We start from the raw sequence: 22,950 nt of genomic DNA on the forward strand, positions 1-22,950 counted from the left end.
GTCTCCATGGTAAGTTCACAACATGACATCTTAGCCCTTCAAGGCTAGCATGGGTCAAATCTCTTCCTGCAGGAAGGGCCCAGTCCCTTCTTAGAATTCCCCTAATCAGAAAGATCCACCCAAGAAAATCCCCTTTTTGATCAACTGACTTGGGTTTTAAATGAATCCACAAAATCCCTTCATCTTTGCCACAAAAATGCCTCTAATCACAAGAGTAGAATCCACAATCAAGGCAGAAGGGATTGATTATCCTGGATGTATGCACCAGGGGCAGCCATCCTGAAGACCTTCTTAGCTTATTAGAGGAAGACAGGCCTGAAGCCTGGTTCCCTTATGGACAGCTGGCCAAAGTCCTAAAGTATGGTAGTCAGTGTTCACGTCGCCAGGATTTCCAGGAAAGAAAATGTTATAAAAATATCTCTGCCACACCCAAGTTCATAGCAGCATGACTCACAATAGTCAAAAGTTGGAAGCAGTCCAAGTGTCCATCAATGGATGAATGGATAAACAAAATGTGATCTATACATAGAATAGAATGTTATTTGGCCTTAGAAACAGGGGAAATTCTGACACAGGCTTCTACATGGATGAAACTTGAAAGATTAGGAAAAGTGGAATAAGCCAGTCACAAAAAGGACAAATATTGTACGACTTTATTTATAAGCAAATATTAAAGTCAAAGGCTTAATAATGATTAGTGAATTAAAACTGAAGTTCATTTCTTATGATAATTATTGTCATGTCAGAAATCACCACAGAAACAGTGACCAATCTAATATTTCTGTTCCAATCAAAAGCGAAACTCACCTGACCCAGATCCAGCGTGAGGTTGACTTTGTTGTACTGTGTGCCTGAGGACAGAGGAGGGCTTTGCCACCAACGTTCGGATCCATCAATTGCATTGGTGGCTGGATGTGCTCTTCTGGAATCTTCAGAATTACAATAGTCACAAAACTGACCCTGAAAAACAAAACACCCTTCTTTAAACTTTCAAGCAATTTTTTTTTACCAATTTAGCAAAAAATTAACTAAAAAAAAAGATCATTCCATACAGCTTATTGATGTCAGCTGTTGGAGTTTATCATAATATATTCTTGGTGAAATCTCCCTCTTTTATTTAATCTTAAACCATGTCACCTGGCCATCATCTAGGATATAAATTATATTTATCTTGCATCCTTTACAGTTATGTTTTTCTTGCCCCGCACAATAATTTAAGAAGAGCCTGCTGTATCTGGAATGCAAAGATGTTTCCACTTCAACAAATTCATTTCACTCTTTAAATCCTACTCTTTGCAATTCTGTATGAGGCACCGAGTTACAAAGAGGATCACTGTGCATGGTCCCAGCGGAGGTACTAAGTATATAAATAACCATTAGGGAAGTGGGGTACGGCAAGTGTCTCTGCAGAGTACAGAGTGTTGGGGTCAAGGGCTACAGATATCCCAGGGTGGAAGAGATGGTGCTTAAGTTGTCTGGGAGGATAGGAAGGGTTTTGGAAAGTGACAGTGAGCATCAAAGAGGGAAAGTGTTCCAGGTGGAGGAAACAGCATGAGCAAAGGCACAGAGGTCAGCTGGTCCAAGGCTTGACAGTTTAATGGGGAGAGGTGGCTGGCTATGAAGAACAGAGTTGAGAAGTCAGCAATTCATTCAATAGGTAAATTGGAACCTATTTTCTTTGGGTGATGTCTGTTTGGTATTATAAACTCTAATTCCTAACAAAATTACTCTTTCTTTCTTGTTTTTTGTAGACAGATTATATTGATTCTGGCTTTTTTTCTTTTTTGTTGTTGTTGTTTGTTTGTTTTTGCAAGAATTGTATTACCAATTACCATCTAAAAAACTGAACCTAACAACAAATCACACTGTTATGTATTAATTACAATGCACCAATAAGGAAAAAAACAAGCTGAACTTACGCCTCTCTTCTAGGTTGAATATACTTTAACTGGGTCAAAGGACCATGCTTAGCCAAGGTAGGATTCCACATACTGAACTACTCTGCTCCCACGTAGATAAAGACAGAGAAACAAACTTAAACTCACAGCCTGCTCTAGAATGTGCTGCATAGTAGCAACAAAGAACCAGAAAATTAAAGGAAAAAACATCATTTCCTATTGTCTTGAAACACAATAAGATAATTATAAAATGTATATATAACTGTGAAGGACCCAGAAAAGTTCAGATATTGCTGAAAAGAGAGTCCAGAGAGAGATTAAGACATTTTCCCTTCAAGGTATCAGGGCTTATTATGAAGCTATTGTAATTAAGGAAGGAAAGATAAGAAAATAGATCTTTGGGATGGAGCAGAGCACCAGAAAAGAGTCCATTGCACTTAAGAAATCTTAGCATATTAAAAAATGAGCAAAAATAGAAATTGTTGGGAGAAGGAAGGATATTCTCTATCCCATATATATTCTCTCCAGATCTAATAAAATTGGATGTCTACCCAAGTCACAAACACAAAGCAACTTCAGATGCACTAAAAACTCAAATGTCAAAAATAAAACATTAAATTCTCTTAGAGGAAATCATGAATATCCTTGAGAACTTGGAGCAAGGGATGTTTTCTTCAGACACAAAAGAATACATAGATAAAATTAACTATATCAAAAATAAGAATTTTGGTTCATTGAAGGTACTTTAGAGAAGTGAAAAGTTACAAGTAGAAGAGATTCACCCTATAGAAGTGGTCAATAATCCCCCATGGTGGTTCCAATCAATGTCTTAGCAATTCCTTTTCTCTCTGTATATGGTGGCTACTTCAACTACAAAAAGATGAAAGGCTATTTTCCCTGGAGGGTACTCTCTCCTCTTGAGTCCAGATTGACTTTGTTATTTACTTTCTTTTAGCAGAAGTGTTATTCTGGGACATCCATGCATAGGCCTTACGAGGGCTGGCAGGTTCTGCTTCTTTCGTCTCAGGAGCTAGCCTCTGGGTGAGACAACCAACTACCCCTTAGTCACTAAGGTGCAACAAAAACCAATCATACCCCACTAGAGAGGACAGGTGGAAGAGCACAGAAACACCTGACACATCTTGGACCTTTCAGTCCACTCCAGCCACTGGCTGAACATAACGAATGAGTTACCCCACCGGATACTACATGCAGCAGAAGAATCATCCAGCTGAGCCCAGTCAACCCACAGACTTGTGGAAAGGAAAACCTTTATTGTTTTAGCCTCTAAGTTTTGGGGTGGTTTTTAATACTCCAAAGAACCAAAATTTGAACAGGGAACATGAAATCAACAAAGAATTCTCATCAGAAGTATACACCAAACTTTTTAAAATTAATAAGAGAATCATAAACAGTTCAATCAGAAAATGATCCAAAAGAAGAATAGATATTTCACAGAAGAGGCAATAAATATTTGGAGATATGTTTACCATGAGCATCATTAGGACTTCAGGCGACCACAGTGCAATACTATTTTATACCCAATCATCAGGCCCACATTTAAAGTTTGGTGATATGCATATTACAAAATTCATAGTAGGAAAGTAACTGGTATAAAAACTTTGGGAAATATTTTGGTATTACTCCTAACATCAAAAATTCACAACTTCCTGAATGCAGAAATTCAACCCACAATTTCACAACCCCCAAACAAATTCTTGCACATGTTTATCAGCATCATCTTCAAGAATATTCATAGCAGCACTGTTCACAGAAGCAAAATTCTAGGACTAACTAACTGTTCAGCTACAGGAGAGTATCTGAATAGACAGTGGCATATTCACACAATGAGTTAATATATGAACAATAATAAATAAATAAATAATGCAACAATATGAAATAATATATATGAATCTTAGCAATAACTTAAGTGAAAAAGAGCATGGTATATTTTTTATAAAGATAAAAGCAACCAAAACGAAAAGTACTTACATTTAAAGAAATACTTACAAATATGATCTTTTGAACTATTTAAAAAGAAAGCAAAGGAATGATTAAAGATTCACGATTATAAGAAGGAGAAAATGGGGGGAATTTTATATTCTTAGGCATATGTTAACATCAAGGCTCTGGTTTTGGTTTTGGTTTTGGTAGTGGTTCATGGATGCTTATTGTACTATGTAAAAGACACACCCATGTATATGAGCAGGCTATGCAAAAACCAACAGTAGGAGCATGTCATAACCTGAGAGCTATGACATTCTTAATCCAATTCTGCACCTGAGACCCAATGGTTTTTTAAATAGCCATAAATAAATAAAAGCAGGACAAAACTGACAGAAGTTGAAGAGGAGAAGGGAAGAGAGAGAGAACAATTATTCATCCAACCATGCAACAAATCTGCTCTGATCATCTAATCTGTACCAGAAACTATTCAACACCAAAAGATAAACAGGACAAGGACTCGAATCATGCTGAGGATATTGTTAGTCCAGTTATATAGGAAGTAGAAAATGTAATGGGATGCAGAGTTACGAAAAATTGTGCTGTAAATGGATAATTATGAATGTAATGCTCTCCACTAATGTCATCTATGTAATAAATTAAAAAAATAAAAATAAAAAAAAGAAAATGTAATGGGAGAGGGTAGAAAGGGGATAAGACTGTCCAAATAAACAACTAAACAGAGTTGAGCTCCAAAAGTGGTAGTCCCAGGGGTAAGTCATGTTTGTCCCTCAGGGAGTGACCTCCACTTTTTTAGAAGGATGGAAAAATATAGTCTCTTCTAGTTCATAACATTTTTAATGATTCTCCTTAACTAAAAGCCCTCTCTCTCATGCAATACTTTGCAACTGAATCCACAGTGCAAACACTGTATTGGTCTAAGAAAGTAGGCATTGATTATAACAGTCCCTTAAGGTAACTTCTGTTTTATTGCTTTAACATTGATTCATTTATCCAACTTATCCAAATTACCCACAATCTGGAGTGCATTGTATTTGATACTGGAGTAAAAACAAACACTAATAGTTGGATTGGCTGAGAGATTACTTGAGCCCCCACATTCCAAAAAGGTATTTAAATTGACATAAACATGAGGGTATGGGCATGCAGGAGAGGTGGACCATATTTAACTTAATTTTCACAACCCTGTCTGGTTTATATCAAAGTACACAAAACTTAACGATGAACAAACCAAGTCTCAAACAGGTGAAGTGTCTCAAGCCACACAGCTAGGACATGCTAGAACCAGGACCAGCCTTTGAATCTGGTGACATTACTTATGGTTCAAGACACTCCATCCTGGACACATTAGCCTGTAAGCTCCATCAAGGAGACCTGCCTTAGATTTGGATGGAGTGTGAGGCTGCCCTGGAATAGCCATATGATTTTCCGAATACCTGACCCACTCCCAGATGTGTAAAAAGAGACCCAGTTGAGGAAAGAACTTACCATCAAAACCAAAAACAGAGCCTTGATGACAATCGTTTAGATGCCCCCATAGCAGCCACAGAAATCCTGGCAAGATGAGTAATGAACCACACTCATCCACCCACAGTCCCATTATGAACCACCACAGTCAGGCTGCCATGAACCTCACTGCGCGCTAGCCATCACTCACTAATGTTCTGAAAGCTACAGAGTCTCAAGTGCCCAAACCTAAGCCAGCTGGAGCCCTGCATTGGAGAACATTCTGTGTGCGCCAATGTCAAACGGAGATTGCTCCTTTGCAAAGATCCTGTTCAGAGCATCCTCCCTTCTGAGAAGTACCAAAGCACACAGGCTTGGTTACAGTGATTAAGACAAACATCTTGTAAATTTCCAGAATGTCTGAGTACAGTGAGGTGAGTGCCAACTGCACAGAACACAGAAAGCATCCAGCGCTGTACCTTCCACACAGGCTTTATGACACCAGGGGGTGGAGCATCCATATCTACCTGGGCCAAGTTCCTGGAGTTAGGGATTTGAGAGAGAGAAATCAAAGAATTTAGAGTTGGTTCCAGGTATGAAAAATATTTTTAAAAGAGGATAAGGAAATGTCTGAAAAATCGTGATGCATGTAGTTAAAAACTTATGTTCATCCAGGGAAAATTCTAGGCAGAGGTGGAAGGTCTTTCTAACCTGTTTCAAAGATATGTTGGAGTAGAATAGACAGAGGTTCAAGTCCTGGCTTTACCAATTACAGCTGTGGCCTGTTAGTGGAAGTATATAGCCTCCTTTGAGGCTCTGGTTTCTCTTTATTAAAATGGACTAATCCTGCTGATCTTGTGCTGTCCTTGTGAGAATTAAATGAGATGCCATCTATGAAGCTCCACACCAGGAACAAGACAACACTGCCACTAAAACCAATTCAGTGTTGGTTGAAAAGGCTGATTCCTGGGCCCTGCCCTGACCTTATTGAATCAGCATCTCTGGTGGGATCCAGGAATCAGAATTTTTAAACCACCCCAAGTGATTCCTCTATGCACTACAGACTGAGAACCACAGGGGCGATGATGACTGGCATCCACAGGGCACACCATAGTGAAGAACAGGGCAGCAGTCACAGAGTGGCTTCCTGAGTGACAGTGATGACAAAGGGCAACACCCACACACACCAGACACGGCACCTTGCACTTCACAGGTACTCACTCTTCATCGCCATGACAAGTCCACCATGTAGGGACAATCATGAGACTCTTAGAATTAAGGAGACAGGCCCAAAGAGGTGGAGCAATTTGTCCAAATGGTGGAACTGAGAGAGGAATGCAGAGAGGGATGACTTCAAGAGGAAGTGCTGGGAGTGGGCAGAAGAGAGAAGGAAGAAGGGGGAATAACTGTTGTTATAGTTTAGACATGAGGTATCCCCCAAAAGCTCATGTGTGAGACAATGCAAGAATTTTCAGAGGTGAAACGCTTTGATTATAAGGAGTAACATGATCAGTGGATTAATCCACTGATATGGATTAACCAGGCGGTAACTGTAGGCAAGTAGGGTGTGGCTGGAGAAAATAGGTCACTGGGAGTAGCCTTTGGGCATATATTGTGCCTAATGAGCAGAATGCTCTCTCTCTCTCTCTCTCTCTCTCTCTCTCTCTTCCATGGTTGTCGTGTGTTAGGCTACTGTCATGATGATTTGCTTCATCTTGGGCCCAGAGCTATTGAGTTGGCCACCTATGGACTTGAACCTTGGAAATTGTGAGCCTCAAATAAACTCCCCCTCCCCATGTTGTTCTTGTCAGTTCTTTTGGTCACTGGGATGAAAAAGCTGACTACGACAGCTGTCTAGTGGTACAAGTGCTGTACCTGAATCTGCAGGCACCCTGAAGATTGGAGGTGACCAGAGAACACTGGGCACTAGCTACACGTGAGTTGGACATGAATCCAGTAAAGGAAGATGCATTTAGGCTTCTCCATCCATAGATATGGAGAGCTGTGTTTTCTCTATATTTTTATACCTTTTTTAAAATTTATTTTTATGTGGTGCTGAGGATGGAGCTCAGAGCCTTGCACGTGCTAGGCATGCACTCTACTGCTGAGCCATAACCCCAGCCGGTTTTCTCTATATTGATACACTATTCCATTATATTCATCCTCACTCTTCTAGAAATTATTTCATACATTATTAAAGCTCATTGTCCCTCCTCTCACCTTATGGATTTGCTTAACTGTCTGTTATTCCTAATCCACAATCTTTTCTGCATCTATACCATATACCTGTCCTCCCTGCTGTTGCAAAGGAGAAGTCATCTGCAATACAAAGTCCCCATACTTACACACACACACACACACACACACACACACACTCAATCCCATCCCTCCTACCTGCTAAAGGACTAGGCATCTGCAATCATAAGCCTTTTTTCTCCTCTCCCCTCCCCTCCCCCTCCTGCCTCCCCTGCATCTCAGTCCTTCCCTTCTACCAGATTGCTTCCTCAGGATTGAAACAAAGGTGCTTGAAATTACATCCCACTTTCTATCCCTGCACCTCACGCTCCACTCCCCGCACACTGACTCTCTTGCCATTTCTCTATCTCTCCAAGGCCACTCCTGCCTGCCCCGGAGCCTTTGCACCTTCTGTTCCCTATCCCAGGAAAACACTGCACCCAGATATCCCTATCTTTTCAGAGAGATCTTCCCTAAAACTCTTTCAGATGAAGTGCTGCCCTCTACTAGCTGAAGAATCTATGTTTTTACAATCATCGTCTTGTTTTAGACTTTTTTTTTTTTTTTTTTTTTTTTTGCTGTGACTAAAAGACCTGACAAGAACAATGTTAGAGGAGGAAAAGTTTATTTGGTGCTCACTGTTTCAGAAGTCTCGGTCTATAGATAGTCAGCTCCATTGCTCTGAGCCCCAGGTGAGACAGAACATCATGGCAGAAGAGAAAAGCATCTCAGGACATGGTCAGCAGGAAGCAGAGAGAGCTATGCTTACCAGGGACGGAGTATATCCCCCAAAGGCACATATCCAGCGACAAGCCTCCTCCAGCCACACCCTATGTGCCTACCTTTACCACCTAGTTAATCCATTTAAGTGGATTAATGTACTAATTAGGTTGTTCTCATAACTCAATCATTTCATCTTAAATTTTCTTGCATTGTCTCATACCTGAACTTTTGGGGTACATCTCATATCTAAACCATAACCCATCTTTATTGAATTATAACTGCCCTAAGATCAAGGACCTTGCCAGCTGTTCACTGAGATAATCACAGAATTGTATCTGAAAAAACTTAATACTTCTTGCTTTAATTAATAAATAAAAGTAGCATGAACTATTTAGATACAAGTTAGTGATTTGGTGATAATTTCTAGCCTTGGGACAGGCTACGTGGGCTGATACATGTGTCACTTAACTCAGCAGTTAGAAAGCACCGTCTAATCTAATGTAGACTCACTTTCTCTACCCTGTTGAAAATCTGCTTGTTTATTCCTTGGGGTCTCCCCAGACTCCAGCCTCAGCACCTCACTTCTGACCACAGGCCAGATCTGGCCAGGAGGTACCACTCATGCTCAACACTGCTCTCCCATGGTCAACTCCGGCTGTTCCCTGGAGAATCTCACTAGCTTCTGAGACCTCTCAGGTACTGACCCCCTTTGCTTAACAAGGCCAAATCAGAGAGGAAAGAAAAAATGACTGTCACTCTCCTGGACACACTGTTTCTTCATTATGGTTCCCTTCCATTCAAAAAGAGGTTCCTAAGACACACTCATACACTGCTGGTGGGACTCCAAATTAGTATAACCACTCTGAAAAGCAGTATGGAGAGTCCTCTAAAAACCAGGAATAGACCCACCCTCTAAAAACCAGGTAGATGATCCATCTACCTCACTTTTTGATATTTACTCAAAAGAACTAAAATCAGTCACTTCATTGTTTATAGTAGCACAATTCACAGTAGCCAAATTATGGAATCAGCTCAGATGCCCATCAATAGTTGAACAGATTGAGAAAATGGTACATATATACAATGAAGTTTTACTCCACCAGAAAGAAAAAATAAATAATTTTATTTTGCAAAAAAAAAAATGTATGACTTGGAGAACATCATGCTAAGTAAAATAAGTCAAACTTAGAAAATCGAGGGTCAAATGTTTTCTCTAATATGTGGAAGCTAGAGTCAAATAAAGGAAAGAAGGCAGTGTGGGGAAGTTGGATATCATGAATATATAGGGAAGATCTGTGGAGAAGAAGGAGTTCTAGAGGGAGGGAGAAAGGATAGGAAAGGGGAGGAAATACAGAATGAATTTAACAAAATCATTTTATATACATATGTAAATATACCACAGGGAATTTCACCTTTATGTATATTTAGAAAACACCAATCAAAAGTAAATAAGTGAGCAAAAGGAAGATTAATGTAATAGGGAAAGAGAATGGGGGGGAAAGAAAGCAAGGGTGGGGGCAGGAGAGGGAGCAGGACTGGAATCAGATTCCATGCATGTATGATTTTGTCACACTGAACCCAGCTGCTATATATAACTATAATGCTCTGGTTTTTAAAAATCTCAAAAAAAAAAAAAGAGGTTTCTAGGCTTGCCCACTTAATGCCCCAAACCCTAGTACTTTCTCTTTTAAAAGTTTATCCCAAAGCCTAGCTGATTAATAAAAATGGGTCTACCCTGATAGTTTATTCATTCCACCATCAATTACTGACTTACTAAAAGCCAGATACTGTCCCCAAAGAGAGTCTGTGCCCAATCCAATTCATTCCTAAAATCAGGTTTTCTCTAGTTCCCTGGGATATGATTTGAGTCTCCCTATGAAATCCTTACACTCTTTCCTTCTTTCTTTTCCCATTGCCCCACTTCTCTCAACTCTTCCATTCATCCTTTTTCAGTTTTATCAGTCACCTCAATTTTTTCAAGGCAATGGAATATTATTCAGCAATAAAAGAGAATAAAATCATGGCATTTGCAGGTAAATGGATGGAGTTAGAAAAGGTAATGCAAAGTAAAGTTAGTCAATCCCAAAAACACAAATGCTGAATGTTTTCTCTGATATAAGGAAGCTGATTCATAGTGGGGTAGAGAGGGGGAGCATAGGAGGAATAGAGGAACTCTAGATAGGGCAGAGGAGTGGGAGGGCAAGAGACAGGTATGGGGTTAGAAATGATGGTGGAATGTGATGATCATTATTATCCAAAGTACATGTTTAAAGACATGAATTGGTGTGAATATACTTTGTATACAAACAGAGATATGAAAAATTGTGCTCTATTTGTGTAATAAGAATTGTAATGCCTTCTGCTGTCATATATAAATAAAAAGAATAATAATAAAAAGAATACAATGCACACACACAAAAAAAAGATGCAATATTTTCAAAACCTGGAAAGGCCACCAAAGTCTCACTAAGGGACAACATTCAACATACTTAACAACCAGGACTGCATGGTTTTTTGAGTTCCTAGAACACACCAAATACCTTCCCACCCTAGGGTCCTCAGTCCTGCTGGTGCCTCGGCCTAGAACTCACTTTCTCAACCTCTTCACAGGCTGACTTCCTCTCATCCCCAGGCTTCTGTACCAGCAATACCTCCTATTAACTTTTATCACAGAATCCTATTTAATCTCTCCCAAGCACAGTAACAACCTTAAAATCATTTTATTTGTTACTCATTGGTTGCACTCTCCCATGCAATGCTAGCTCAAAGAGGGTAGGGATTTTTTCTGCCTTGTTTTGAATTGTTTTCTCAGTCCACTGTCCCCAGCCCTATGTCTGGTACATGGTAGATGTCAATCAATACTTACACACAGAAGCAAATGAGCATTATACACAAGTAACTGAAAATACACTCAAATCTCCAAATAGCACAGTTCTTTATCATCAGTAAGAATTTAAGGATCACCTCAAAAGACTTTTTACCAGCCCCACCCAACTTCCAGGTTACTAACATGGTCAATTAGAGCATTTGAGCTAAATTAAAAGTACCAATCAAGACTATTCACTCACTGTGACATTGCAGGAAAGAAGGAAAAGAGGAGAGGGGTGTTGGCTCCCCCATGTTCCATTTCCTTACCCCTCACCCCACCATGGAGTTTCATCACCAGGCAAAGGTCAGATGACAGAGGGAGTTGCATTACTGACAGTGAGGTACCATCCCCCCCCTGGCCCTTTTTATGGAACCAGAGGAGAAGGAGTAAGAATAGAAATTTAGTGAAATTTCTGCCTTCTCATCAAATCACGATGCAAACTACTTTGTGTGATCTAAACTACTTTTAGAATATTCACCACCATTTTGATGCACCCATAAATGCTCAGTCACATTTAGTGTCTGCAAAGCCTATTCCAGGATGTAAGGAATTGGACCTTTCAATTCACAATCCCATCCTTCCCTTCCCCTGATGCAGCCCCCAGGGCCCTCACTAGTAATAATGGACTCATCCAACTGGTCTATATGCAAAATGTGGGTTCACTGCTCCCAGATATACAGTATCCCCCACTCCAGCCACCCTGCCTGCAGTTAGCCAGGCACAAGGCTGGCAGCCTTTTCCCTTCCACATACAGTACTGGCTTGGCACTTCCTTTCTTTCTCCTCTTTTTCTATTTTTTTCCTTTTATTGAATATATTTGAGACATAAAACATGATTTTGATATACATAGTAAAATGATTACTATAGTCAAGCAAATTAACAGCTCTTCACACCATTACCTTTGTATGTGCTCAGGTGTGGCAAAGACAGCTGAAATCTCTCTTTGCACATTTCTAGTACACAGTATACAATGTTATTATCTGTAGTTCTCATGATGTACATTAGATCTCTGAACTTATTCATCTGTACCCATGATTGACATACCCATTTGCCCCCACCTCTTCATCCCCTGACACTGAACTGATATCACTCTTTTCTTTTTGAGACAGGTCTAGCTGGCCTCAAGCTCTTGATTATCCTACCTCAGTCTCCCAAGTAGCCAGGACCACAGACACATGTCATCACTCCCAGCTTATTCCATTTTGACATTTTTAGATTCTACATATAAGTGAAATCATGCAATATTTGTCTTTCTATGTCTGGCTTATTTTATTTAACATAACATCCTCCAGGCTCAGTCGTGTTGTGACAAATGTTAGGATTCCCTTTCTTTTTTTAAGGCAGAATAACATTGCAGTGTGTGTGTGTGTGTGTGTGTGTGTGTGTGAGAGAGAGAGAGAGAGAGAGAGAGTATCTTTACCTTCATTTGTCTATAGGCACTTATATTATCTCCATATCTTGGCTATTGTTAATAGTGCTGCAATGAACAGAAGAGCTGACTGTGGCGGTTTTTATGTTAATTTTGCTAACATTAAGATGCTAAATGACGAAGAGGGAATGCAGTACATCCAATGCTTTTGGCTTCCAGGAGGCTTTAAAGGATGACCCTAGCCTAACATCACCTAAATCAACCTTGCAGAACATCACACATCCAGTGGGACCAGAAGGTATTCAGGCCGCACTCCAAGGATCACACCTAAACAGAGTCAGTCTGACGGCTAACATGGGTGATCCCTAAGTATTTGTTCAGCAAAGAGCTCTCCTCCTTCTGTTTATGCACCACATTTTGAGATAACAAGACTGCAAAAATCTCAAAAAAAACAGAGACCCGGGAACCACCCACTGAGCCTCACCTGTTGTCCTCCATCCTCTGTTCTCCCATACATGGATAACACTCACACACCAGTCAATAATACTGCTGGCTAAGTGATTTGAAGCTAAAAAGTTGCTATATTAATTTTCCAGCACTGCCATACAAAGTAGCACAAACTAGAAAACAGAAAGTTATTGTCTCACAGTTTTAGAGACAAGAAGTCTGGAATCAAGATGCCAAGGAGAGCCAATCTCCTTCTGAAACCTGTTTGGGGAAGGCTCTTCCTTGCCTCTGTCAGCTTCTGGTTGTTCTCCTGGGCACTGGACTTAGATCCTGTGTTAGACAACTCTGCTTTGAAATTCAACACATCAGGGCCACTCCTGTTTTCCAAAAGACAGCATGTTGAAAGTCAGGTACTCTTTTTGAGGGGGGTGGGGCTGTCAAACACTTCCATCGGGTTGTTTGTTGCTATGGGAGAAAAATTCCATCCTGGTGTTGCCCTCTGAACATTTCTTCATGAAGTCTCCATGAAGACAGGCTGCCACAGGGAAACAGACAGGAGCAGGAAGAAGTTGGCCCCACACTCTGGGAGCTGATGATCTAAGATGTAAACAGATGTGAAAATGAACAGTTTTAAGATGATGACTGGAATTAGCAAGGTGGCTGAAAGTTTAGCTTGAACTTGAAGGTAGAGTAGCTCACTCAGCTCTGGCAGGTGGTCTAGTGGGTAAGGAAAAAACTGCAAGTCAGAGAAGCTGGTTTGAATCTGTGTGGTCTTAAGCACATCAATTAACTTTTCTGTGCTTCAATTTCTTTATCCATAAAATGAGCACACTAAAGCAGCTCACTTGTAAATTCATAAATTGCTTTGACGATTAAGAATTCAATGTGCATAAAGTGGTTTAGGACAATGCCAAGCATGTGTTACATGAAATTCTTATCTTAAGCTGGGGAGCAAGACCCTGATTATCAGGCTGCTTCCCCTACTCACCATTCTGCACGCCCCTCATTTGGTACCTTCCTTTACAGTATGTGTGGTATGAGCCACAGCTTGAAAGAAATGGATAAATGGATTTCTTCCCTACCTTTCATAGTTATGGTGCACCAATAATCTCCTAAAATCCACACTTCTCTCTAGTGAGTATTTATCTATTAATTCAACATGTTGTTTATGACCTTGTAGGATGAGGAAACCACTGAGGGAATACGTTTGTGACATTGAGAAAATGGGACACATGGAATTTAGTGAACTGACTTTCCCCAGGGCAGTTTCCACTCTGTTAGCATGAGGGATCTAATCAGTGTCCTGGTAGCTCTTTCTTGCAAAGCAAAAAAAGGCTCTCTGCCTCTGAGCAGATGTAGGCCTCCCCGATCCCCCCTGGCTGGATTTCAACCCCCACCCTCCTCCTAAGTCAGGATGCCATGTACACAACTATAGCCAGCTCCATTGATTTTAACCACACAGGTACCATTTAATAAATCGTTTCCTCTCTGGACAAAAGGATGCAGAATGTTGAGCACAAGTGAACTGAGGTTTCATAAATGCCTCAATCACAACTAGAAACAAATTTATGACTTGGGAGAATACACTACTGCCACCTAAATTAACATTAAAAATTAAAACCTCTCCCCAAAATGTTACTTTAGTTAATAAAAATATATCCCTACATAAGCAAATAATATCTAAACCAGTTACTAATATGAACCAAAGTAATTTACAGTGCTATAATTTGGAAGGCTCCCGAAGTCTTTGTAACTTATTTGGCCTGCCAAATGTATTCAGTATATACTGTAATGTATTCAAAGAATTTTACTCAAAAATTTTATTTGACTATTGTAACAACTCATCTTTGTAGTTTACAATTTTAGAAATCTTACCCAAGAAGAATTAACATTTATAAGCATTAAATAAATGTATGAGATAGATACTAATATTAGTTCTGTTTTATATATGGGAAATTAAGATTATACAATCAAAATGAATGAAAAAATATAGAGCCTAAGAGATTTGTGGAATGTCATCAAGCAGACCAACATGCACATTAGGGGAGTCTCAAGAGGAGAGGACAAAGAAAAAGAGAAGAAAAAAATATTTTAAAAAACATCTGAAAACCTCTCAAACTGATGATATAAATCTATCCAGGAAACTCTACAAACACCAAGTAGGATAAACTCAAAGAGATCTATACCAGGACACATTATAATCAAATTGTCAAAAGGAGTAAATACTGAAATTGGCAAAAGAGAAGCAATTCATCACATAATGGGAATCCTCAATTAGATTAATGACCATTTTCTCATCAGAGACCATGGAGATCAGAAAGCAGTAACACGACATATTTAAAGTACTGATGGAAAAAATAAAACTATAAATCAAGAACTTACCCCACCCCCTGAAGTAACTTAGCAAGGTATTGTCTCTGAATAAAATATTAGAAGGTCTAGGAATGTGGCTCAGTGGTTAAATGCCCATGGGCTCAATCCCTGGTACAAAAAAAAAAAAAAAGAAAAGAAAAGAAAACTCTATTCCCAGTAAAAAACTATTCTTCAGATATGAAGTAGAAACCAAGACATTCCCAAGTAAAGAAAAACTTGAGAAATTCATTGCTAGTAGCAGTAGACTTGGCTTACAAGAAATGCTAAATGGAGCCTTTTTAGCCAAAATGAAGACACTAGACAATATCTCAAAGCCATACAAGAAATAAAGAGCAGGAGTACAGGTAAGTGCATAAGTAAATATAAAAGCCAGTATTATTGTGTTATCTGTTTTCTCTTTTTTTATCCTATATAACTTAAAAGATAAATATACAAGAAGATAATGATAAACTTCTGTCAACAAAAAAGAATACAGAAAGGCATAGTGTGCAATAACACCATAAAGAATAGGCACAGGGCTGTATAGGTACAATATTTTGGATGCTATTGAAGTTAAGTTGGTATCAATTCAAACTGAATTATTATAAATTTAGGGTGCCAGTTTTAATCTTCAGAATAATCACTAAGAAATACCTAAAAAAATATTCAAAAAAGGAAATGAAGGTAGAATTAAAACAGTACCATAGAAAAGTCAAAACACAAAAGAGGATAATAATAGAAAAATTGAGTAAACAAAAGTAATAAATAAAACATACAGAAAGCAATAGCAAAATGATAGAAATCCTTTATTAGTGATGACTTTTTAAATCACCAATTTAAAGGCAGAAATTGGCAGAAGATTTTTTTAAGTGATCCAAATGTTAATGAGTCTATGAGACTTGTTTTAGATTCTAAGACACAAAAAGGTTGAAAGAAGAGAAAAAGATATTCTCAAAGACAACAGTAATTCAGAGCATAAAGTAAAATCTTTTTTTAAAAAACTCACTGCTTTAATGCATTTGCCTTTTTTCTAATTTTTTTAATTTTTATTTTTAGTGCATTGCAGCTACACATGATAGTGGGGTTCATTGTAGTGTATTCACAAATGCATATAACACGGTTTGCTCCATTGCAATCCCCAGTACTGTCCCCTTCCCCTTGCCCTCCCTCCCCCATCCCTTTCCTCTACTCTTGGTTATTTGTGTATTTATTTTTAATTGTCATATTGTAGTCATATAAAAATTTCTTTCAATTCAAGCATTGAACATTTGTAGCTTCCAACTGTTCATTAGCAACTCTAAAAATGTATATACTCCAGTAATCTGTGATTTGCTGAGTTACAAATTTAAACTGCAGCCAGTCTGCTGGGTGGAATCCTATCTCTTAGCTGGTGAGTGAACTGTGCTCTCCAAGAAAAAATACGTGAGTTTGTTTCCTCCAGGAAATATAAAGGGTCAGCAAATGTATGAAAAAGATGTTCAACATCCCTAGCAATTAGGGAAATACAAATCAAAACTACACTGAAATTGTATCTCACTCCAGTCAGAATGGCAGCCATCAAGAATAAAATGATAATAAATTCTGGAGAGGATATGGGAGAAAAGGAATAATTTTATACTATTTGTGGGATTATAAATCAGTACAACCCTTATGGAAATCAGTATGAAGCTTCCTCAACAGACTAGGAGTAGAACCACCATATGACCCACTATAACCCTCCTGGTATTTATCCTAAGGAATTACAGTCAAAATACTATAGTGATAGATGTGTATTTGAAACAGCACAATTCACAACAGCCAAATTATGGCACCAACCTAGGTGTTCATCAAGGGATGAATGGATAAGGAAAATGTGGTATACATACACAATGGAGTTTTATTCAGCCATGAAGAAATTATGGGTAAGGCACCATAATAGTGGTGCAAAAAAAAAAATAGATGGAACATGAGACCATTATGTTAAGTGAAATAAGCCAAACTCAGAATGTCAAGGGTTGTTTGTTTTCTCTTACGTGTGGACTCTAGAGAGGAAAAAGGAAAAGACAGGTGGGGGTGAGGGATGGGGTAAACACTTGAAAAGCAAAGGGAGATCAATAGAATAGAGGAAAGGGACCAAGTAGTGGGAGGAGGGGAGAGAGAAGGGAAGTGCAGGGGAGTGCAATTGGCCCCATTATATTATAGTGTCACGTACGAATATGTAACAACAAATCCTACCATTATGTACAACTACAGCACATCAATTTTAAAATATGGATAAAAAAGCTTGTCTTCTTCATATGTTTTGTATATAAGCTTTCAATGCTAAACTTAGGCTAATTTCCACAAATATGGAACATAAAATCATTTTTAAAAAGAATCCTTTGCCCTTAAATTTCGGACTGTAGTGATTCATTTGAAATCTTTAAGTAATTAAAATTAATAATTGTTACAAATATGTCAGTGGACATAGTACAAGCCTTAGATTGCCCAGCCCTTGCTCAATATTTTTACACAGTGAAAGGAAAAAGCCCTTGTTGAAGTTAACAAATGATTTTCTTTCACAATAGCCCTATAAACAGAGCCTTAGTGAAGTTGGCTTTCCTGTTTATGGCCATTAGTCCAAGTTACACAAACACAACCGAAACTTCTCTGTGGCTGACAGCAAGTACACTCGCTCACTGCCATAACTCAGGTGTGTTCATATCTCTGTCAATATCATACAGACTAAATACACAGCCCCATATGCAAATCACAGTGTCATAAACAAATGTATAAAGGATGGGTCCAAGTGTCAGTGTACAAAATAAAGATCATGTGCTTGGTAAATGCGTGCGTTTCATCCCTTACAAGTACAGTGTGCATAAGCACAGCTACCTAACTCTAGGTGACATTGTTGATGCAGCCTTCCATTTCCATTTTATCATCACCTCTGTCAGATGTCTCACGTATTAGATCCCATAGATAAGTTACCATTCAAAACTAAAGCACAAAGTGTACCATGTTTCATTTGTAATTGCTTTTCAACAGAATAGCATTCATTTGTATATTTTTCACGTTTACTTTTTCCATGAACTTCTTTGACTTACGTTCATTTCCATCATCCCTTCAGTCAACATTTTCTGAACACCTGCACTATTTCATGTCCATTATAAACACTGAGCGTGCAGTTATGAAGAACACAGAATCCCTAAATCACAGAGCTCTCTGACACAAAAACCTTAATGTCTGAGCAGAAACAAATACATAAAACCTTTTTAAATAAATCTTGCCTCCAGAGAAACTACAGTGAATGTTTTGCACACAACAAACAAGATGCAGACTTTTAAAACATCCTACCTATTGATACAAGCTACCATTCAAGTATCAACATTGGTGTTATATGTCTTACCAGAGAGAGAGAGAGAAAGAGATCACTACCACAAGTGTTCTAAGACATGACCTTCTTTTTTTCTTTTCTTTTTTTTTTTTTTTACATTTTGTGAAAAATCCTTTTGACCTGGCTATCCCCCAAAATTTATTTTTAGAAAGCTCATAGAAATAGAACGATTTTGGCTAACTCTTCTGTTTCCCATCTTGAGCTGCACATAAGGAGATTGAGGTCAAGCATCACTTAGACACAACCATTAATCATAATCCCTTTTCTCCACCTGTCTCCCTCCTCCTCTCAATTTTCCAAAAGGCAAATCTGTACTAGCTTTTGCCTACTCTGGGCTAGAGTGAGTGTCTAGTAGTCCCACCTCTGGAACTCAACTTTCCTATCTTGTCCCCAACATGCTTCTCTTGTGTCAGCCTTACCAAGGCCTCAACTTGTGAAAGCAGAAAGTACAGTTCAGCAGGGCCCCTAACCTTTATTTGCAGAGGAGAATAAGGTATAATGCCAGACAGTATTTTCTTTCTTCAGGCTACATCCTGCCCAGAGACATTGTCTGCTGGGTGACATCAGAAAGCTACCTCCTACTATATCTAGGAGCATGAGCCCATATTTAATGACCTACTCTAGAAACCCAATTAGAAGAGCAAATGTGATTTTCATTAGCCTCCAGAACAGTAATGCTAACCTATGAGATCTCTATGATGCATTTCTTCTCTTCACCTCTACTCTACCTCTAATTAGGACAATATATATATATATATATATATATATATATATATATATATATATATATATAGAGAGAGAGAGAGAGAGAGAGAGAGAGAGGTGAAGAGAAGAAAGGCATCAATATATATATTGTAGACCTTTGTTTATTTATTTTTATGTGGTGCTGAATATCGAATCCAGTGCCTCACACATGCTAGGTGAGCACTCTACCACTGAGCCACAACCCCAGCCCACAATTTTTTTCAAAGTTGCCTGTTCCAGGCAATCTAGCGCACAGTTGTAAGAAGTAAATACTAAAGCTGGTTCTCATCCTTATTTTACTTGGAAATGGAAAAAAAAAAACTTTTTAAACTAGTTTTTTCTAATATGAAACATACAGAATGATTTAGAGGCCACCACCTGATTCCCAAGTCAGCTGGTCATAAGTTATATATGGTCCTAAATATCTGAAGGAAAAGGCAGGCCACCAGGCTATCATCTGACCATGACATATCACAGCTTACATGTGCATGGTTAAGTGGACATATGAATTCTGTTCCCTCAAATAGCAGAAAAGTTACAAACCTATCTTGAAATGGGGAGTAACTGTGGGCTTACCAGTTATCTCATGACAGAATACTTAAAAGACCTTTTAACCTGAAAACAGAGTTACGTGGGGGGGGGGTTCCACAAAACTTCAGAATTTGCTGACTTTTGCTGGAATAACAAGTGGCTGCCAGCAGTTTACTGCCTGATAGATATTTAAAGAATACTGAAGGCCCTCACTCTGTTCCTTCAAAGTAAAAGTGTTGTTTTAACAAAATGCACAAAAGTAGACACTACTTAAGGAAATGTATGCCTTGGAAAAGGCATTTTGAAGAACAGATGTTTAGAAATGTTTTCATTTTTTGTTACTGAAAAGATAGAACTGCATAACTCTAAAAATACTCATGTTTTTGAAAACAAGGAAACAAACTTCCCTAATATATTTTAATATTTTCCAAAAAAAAAAAAACTTGCAGTGAGTTTTGAATCTATTGTTTAAACCATTAAAACGCAGCACTTTCGCTAGTAGAAAGTACCCAAATACAAACTGAAAAGAAAATAGTTACTAACCAAATTTCAACTTTTAAAAAAACTTTAGAATAATTGAAGGATAGGGAAAACTATAAGTGCAATGATTTAGGGATCTGGAACAGCGGACGATCTATGCAGTCACAAAGGGTTTGCACTTATAGGGTCTCTTGTTAGTTTAATGTTCTGCTGTCACCATCTTGAATTTTTAAATAATTTTTAAACAAGGGCTCCATGTATCCATTTTACACAGAACTCCATAAAATAGGTAGCTGGCTCTGGAATACAGTAGTTCAATGCACTTCTTCATTTAAATCTACATATTTTTAAGTGTATTTTTTTCAGTTATGCAGCCACTAAAATCAAGTATTAATATAAAATCAACTGAATTGTTGAATCATAAGTGCTAAACTAAACATGTCAAAAATAATTATATACTTAATTTCATTTGTATATCTATAATCATCCACATCCCAAAATAATTTAAAAAGACAAAATTATTCAAAGACTGTTAGAGAAAAATCTAAGGTATTTTCATTATTGTTACTTTACCTTCAGTTTCTCTTTTGCATATTTTATAATATATACACTATATTAAAATGGTAAAAGGGATTTTCATCAATCATTTTTAATTTCTCTTACTACATATTTTATAATGTGCACAGCATATTAATAGCAAACACATGCATATAATTTATAAATAAATCAATATATATAGAACACTGCGTGTTCAACTACTTGTCATTTATGAATATGCACCATCAAAAGAATCTCTAACATACTAGACACGCAACGATAATCCTGCTATTTCCCAGCCCAAGTTCCAAAATGACTCCCTCTTATGGCAACTCCCCATCCTCAGCAGTCCTACCCAGGACAGGTAGGCGATTTCTACTTAGCACAGAGGATTTGGAGCCAGGACTGGATTCAAATGCTGCTGCCCTGCCCAGGAAGCGAGCACTTTTCTTAGCCTCCTCTCCTGAGCCGCCTCCCAGCAGATTGGGAGGCTCGGCGTCAGAGCCTGGCACACCACAAGATGCTCACTTAAGCACCAGCTGCACTATCTTTTCAACCAGGTGTTCCCAGCGGAAGTGTGATCACTGAAGATCTCCTTTGCCCCAATGACTGAATGGTGGCACTTGGGGGTGGGTGGTGGAGGGGGAATGAATCTTTTCAGTGACATCAGAGTGATACTATGGATTTAACCTGAAAGTTCTCTCTTGAACTACACAACAGAAGGTAACTTCCACCAACGCCTGGTAATAAATTCAGGAAGATGAAGAGCCTGGCAAGAGGCGCGCCCTTGAAGCCTGGAGCTCTCACCGTCTGGCCGGGTGCCACCTGGGTGATGGACAGTCGCTGCATCCCTACAGCGCAGCTTCGGACTTTCTCCTCTACAAGCTGGAACCTGACCACAGCCTTCACTCATCTCCGCGCTTCGCCCGTCCCCGCCTCGGGCGGCATGCTGCCAGGGCAATGCTCCCACAGGCTCGTTCCTGCGGCACCATGCCACCTTCCGGGGTCCCTGGCACGTGCGGAGCTGGGGCACACTCCCCTGTCGCATGGGGTCACCTAACACGAGTGGGGAAAGTACCCATCCCTTGGTCTGGTGCCTGGCCCCTCGGGGAAGGAGTTGGCGCCCCACACCCCACCCCCGCTCTCTGCGGGACCATACCTGGATGGTGTGGCCTCTGCCCGGGACGTTGGGGCCCCCAACCAACTTGCAGTAGAGCTCTGGCCGGGGCTGCCCTCCGCCGGGTCCCCGTTCCCCGCAGGTAGCAGTGGCCCAAATCTTCGCCGCCTCGGCCAGGTTGAAGTAGGGCGGATGCAGGCTGAGCTCCTCGGCGGGGTCCCGAGCTGTCGCACTCCAGGCTGACGGCACCCGCAGAACCAGCACCAGCACAAGCAGCGACCGTGGCGACCGCAGGACTGGCAGCGATGTCCAGTCTGGAGCCCGCGCGGCCGCCGCCATCCCGGGGTGCGGGGTCTTCCCGACTGGGCCACCCGCCAAGGGACTCTGTGGCACAGCCGTGCGGGCGGCCGCCACTCTCCGTGCGTATCTCGTGGAGCCTGCAGCGCGAGGAGCCAGAGCAGCCCCGGGTGTGGGCGGCGCCGGAGCCGCGCCCCTAGTTCCACGCGCGGAGCTCGGGCGTGGGGGTGGCTTTTCGGCTCTGGAAACTGCACCAGCCCGGGCGGGCACCCGCCTGATCAGGAACTGACAGCGCCCAGCCTGGGGCCAGCAGGCGTAGTCCTTGAGGACGCCCGGCGCACGGCAAACTTCGCGGGCGGGGAACCGGAGAGGCGTTCCCGGGCTAGTACCCAGGCAGCCCGAGCCGGGGCCCCAGAACCGCCCGACCTTCCCAGCGCCAGGGCAGAAATCAGATCGCTCTCCAAGATACTCACGATCTCGGGCCAAAGCCAGTGAATCTGGCTCCTGACCTAAGAGATTTGCAGGAAGTCGCCACCACCTGCAGAACTTTCATGGAAGACGTTGTCCCCAGACAAGTCTGTCCAT

General features: G+C 40.1%; 1 protein-coding gene across 3 annotated transcripts in view; it reads right to left on the bottom strand.

Annotated features, from left to right (window-relative positions):
* Positions 1 to 22,529, bottom strand: part of Lama3 (laminin subunit alpha 3) — a 230,644-nt gene extending 208,115 nt beyond the window's left edge. For all 3 annotated transcript variants that reach the window (XM_026388028.2, XM_026388027.2, XM_026388026.2), the window contains exons 1-2: positions 22,111 to 22,529; positions 808 to 960 (exon numbers count right to left, since the gene is read on the bottom strand). In XM_026388028.2, coding sequence (XP_026243813.2) covers positions 808 to 960; positions 22,111 to 22,407 — 450 coding nt within the window. In that variant the 5' untranslated portion in view covers positions 22,408 to 22,529. The remainder of the gene's footprint in view (positions 1 to 807; positions 961 to 22,110) is intronic.
* Between the last annotated feature and the right edge of the window lie 421 nt (positions 22,530 to 22,950).

Source organism: Urocitellus parryii, chromosome 13, assembly GCF_045843805.1.
Source record: "Urocitellus parryii isolate mUroPar1 chromosome 13, mUroPar1.hap1, whole genome shotgun sequence".
NCBI classification, from domain to species: Eukaryota; Metazoa; Chordata; class Mammalia; order Rodentia; family Sciuridae; genus Urocitellus; species Urocitellus parryii.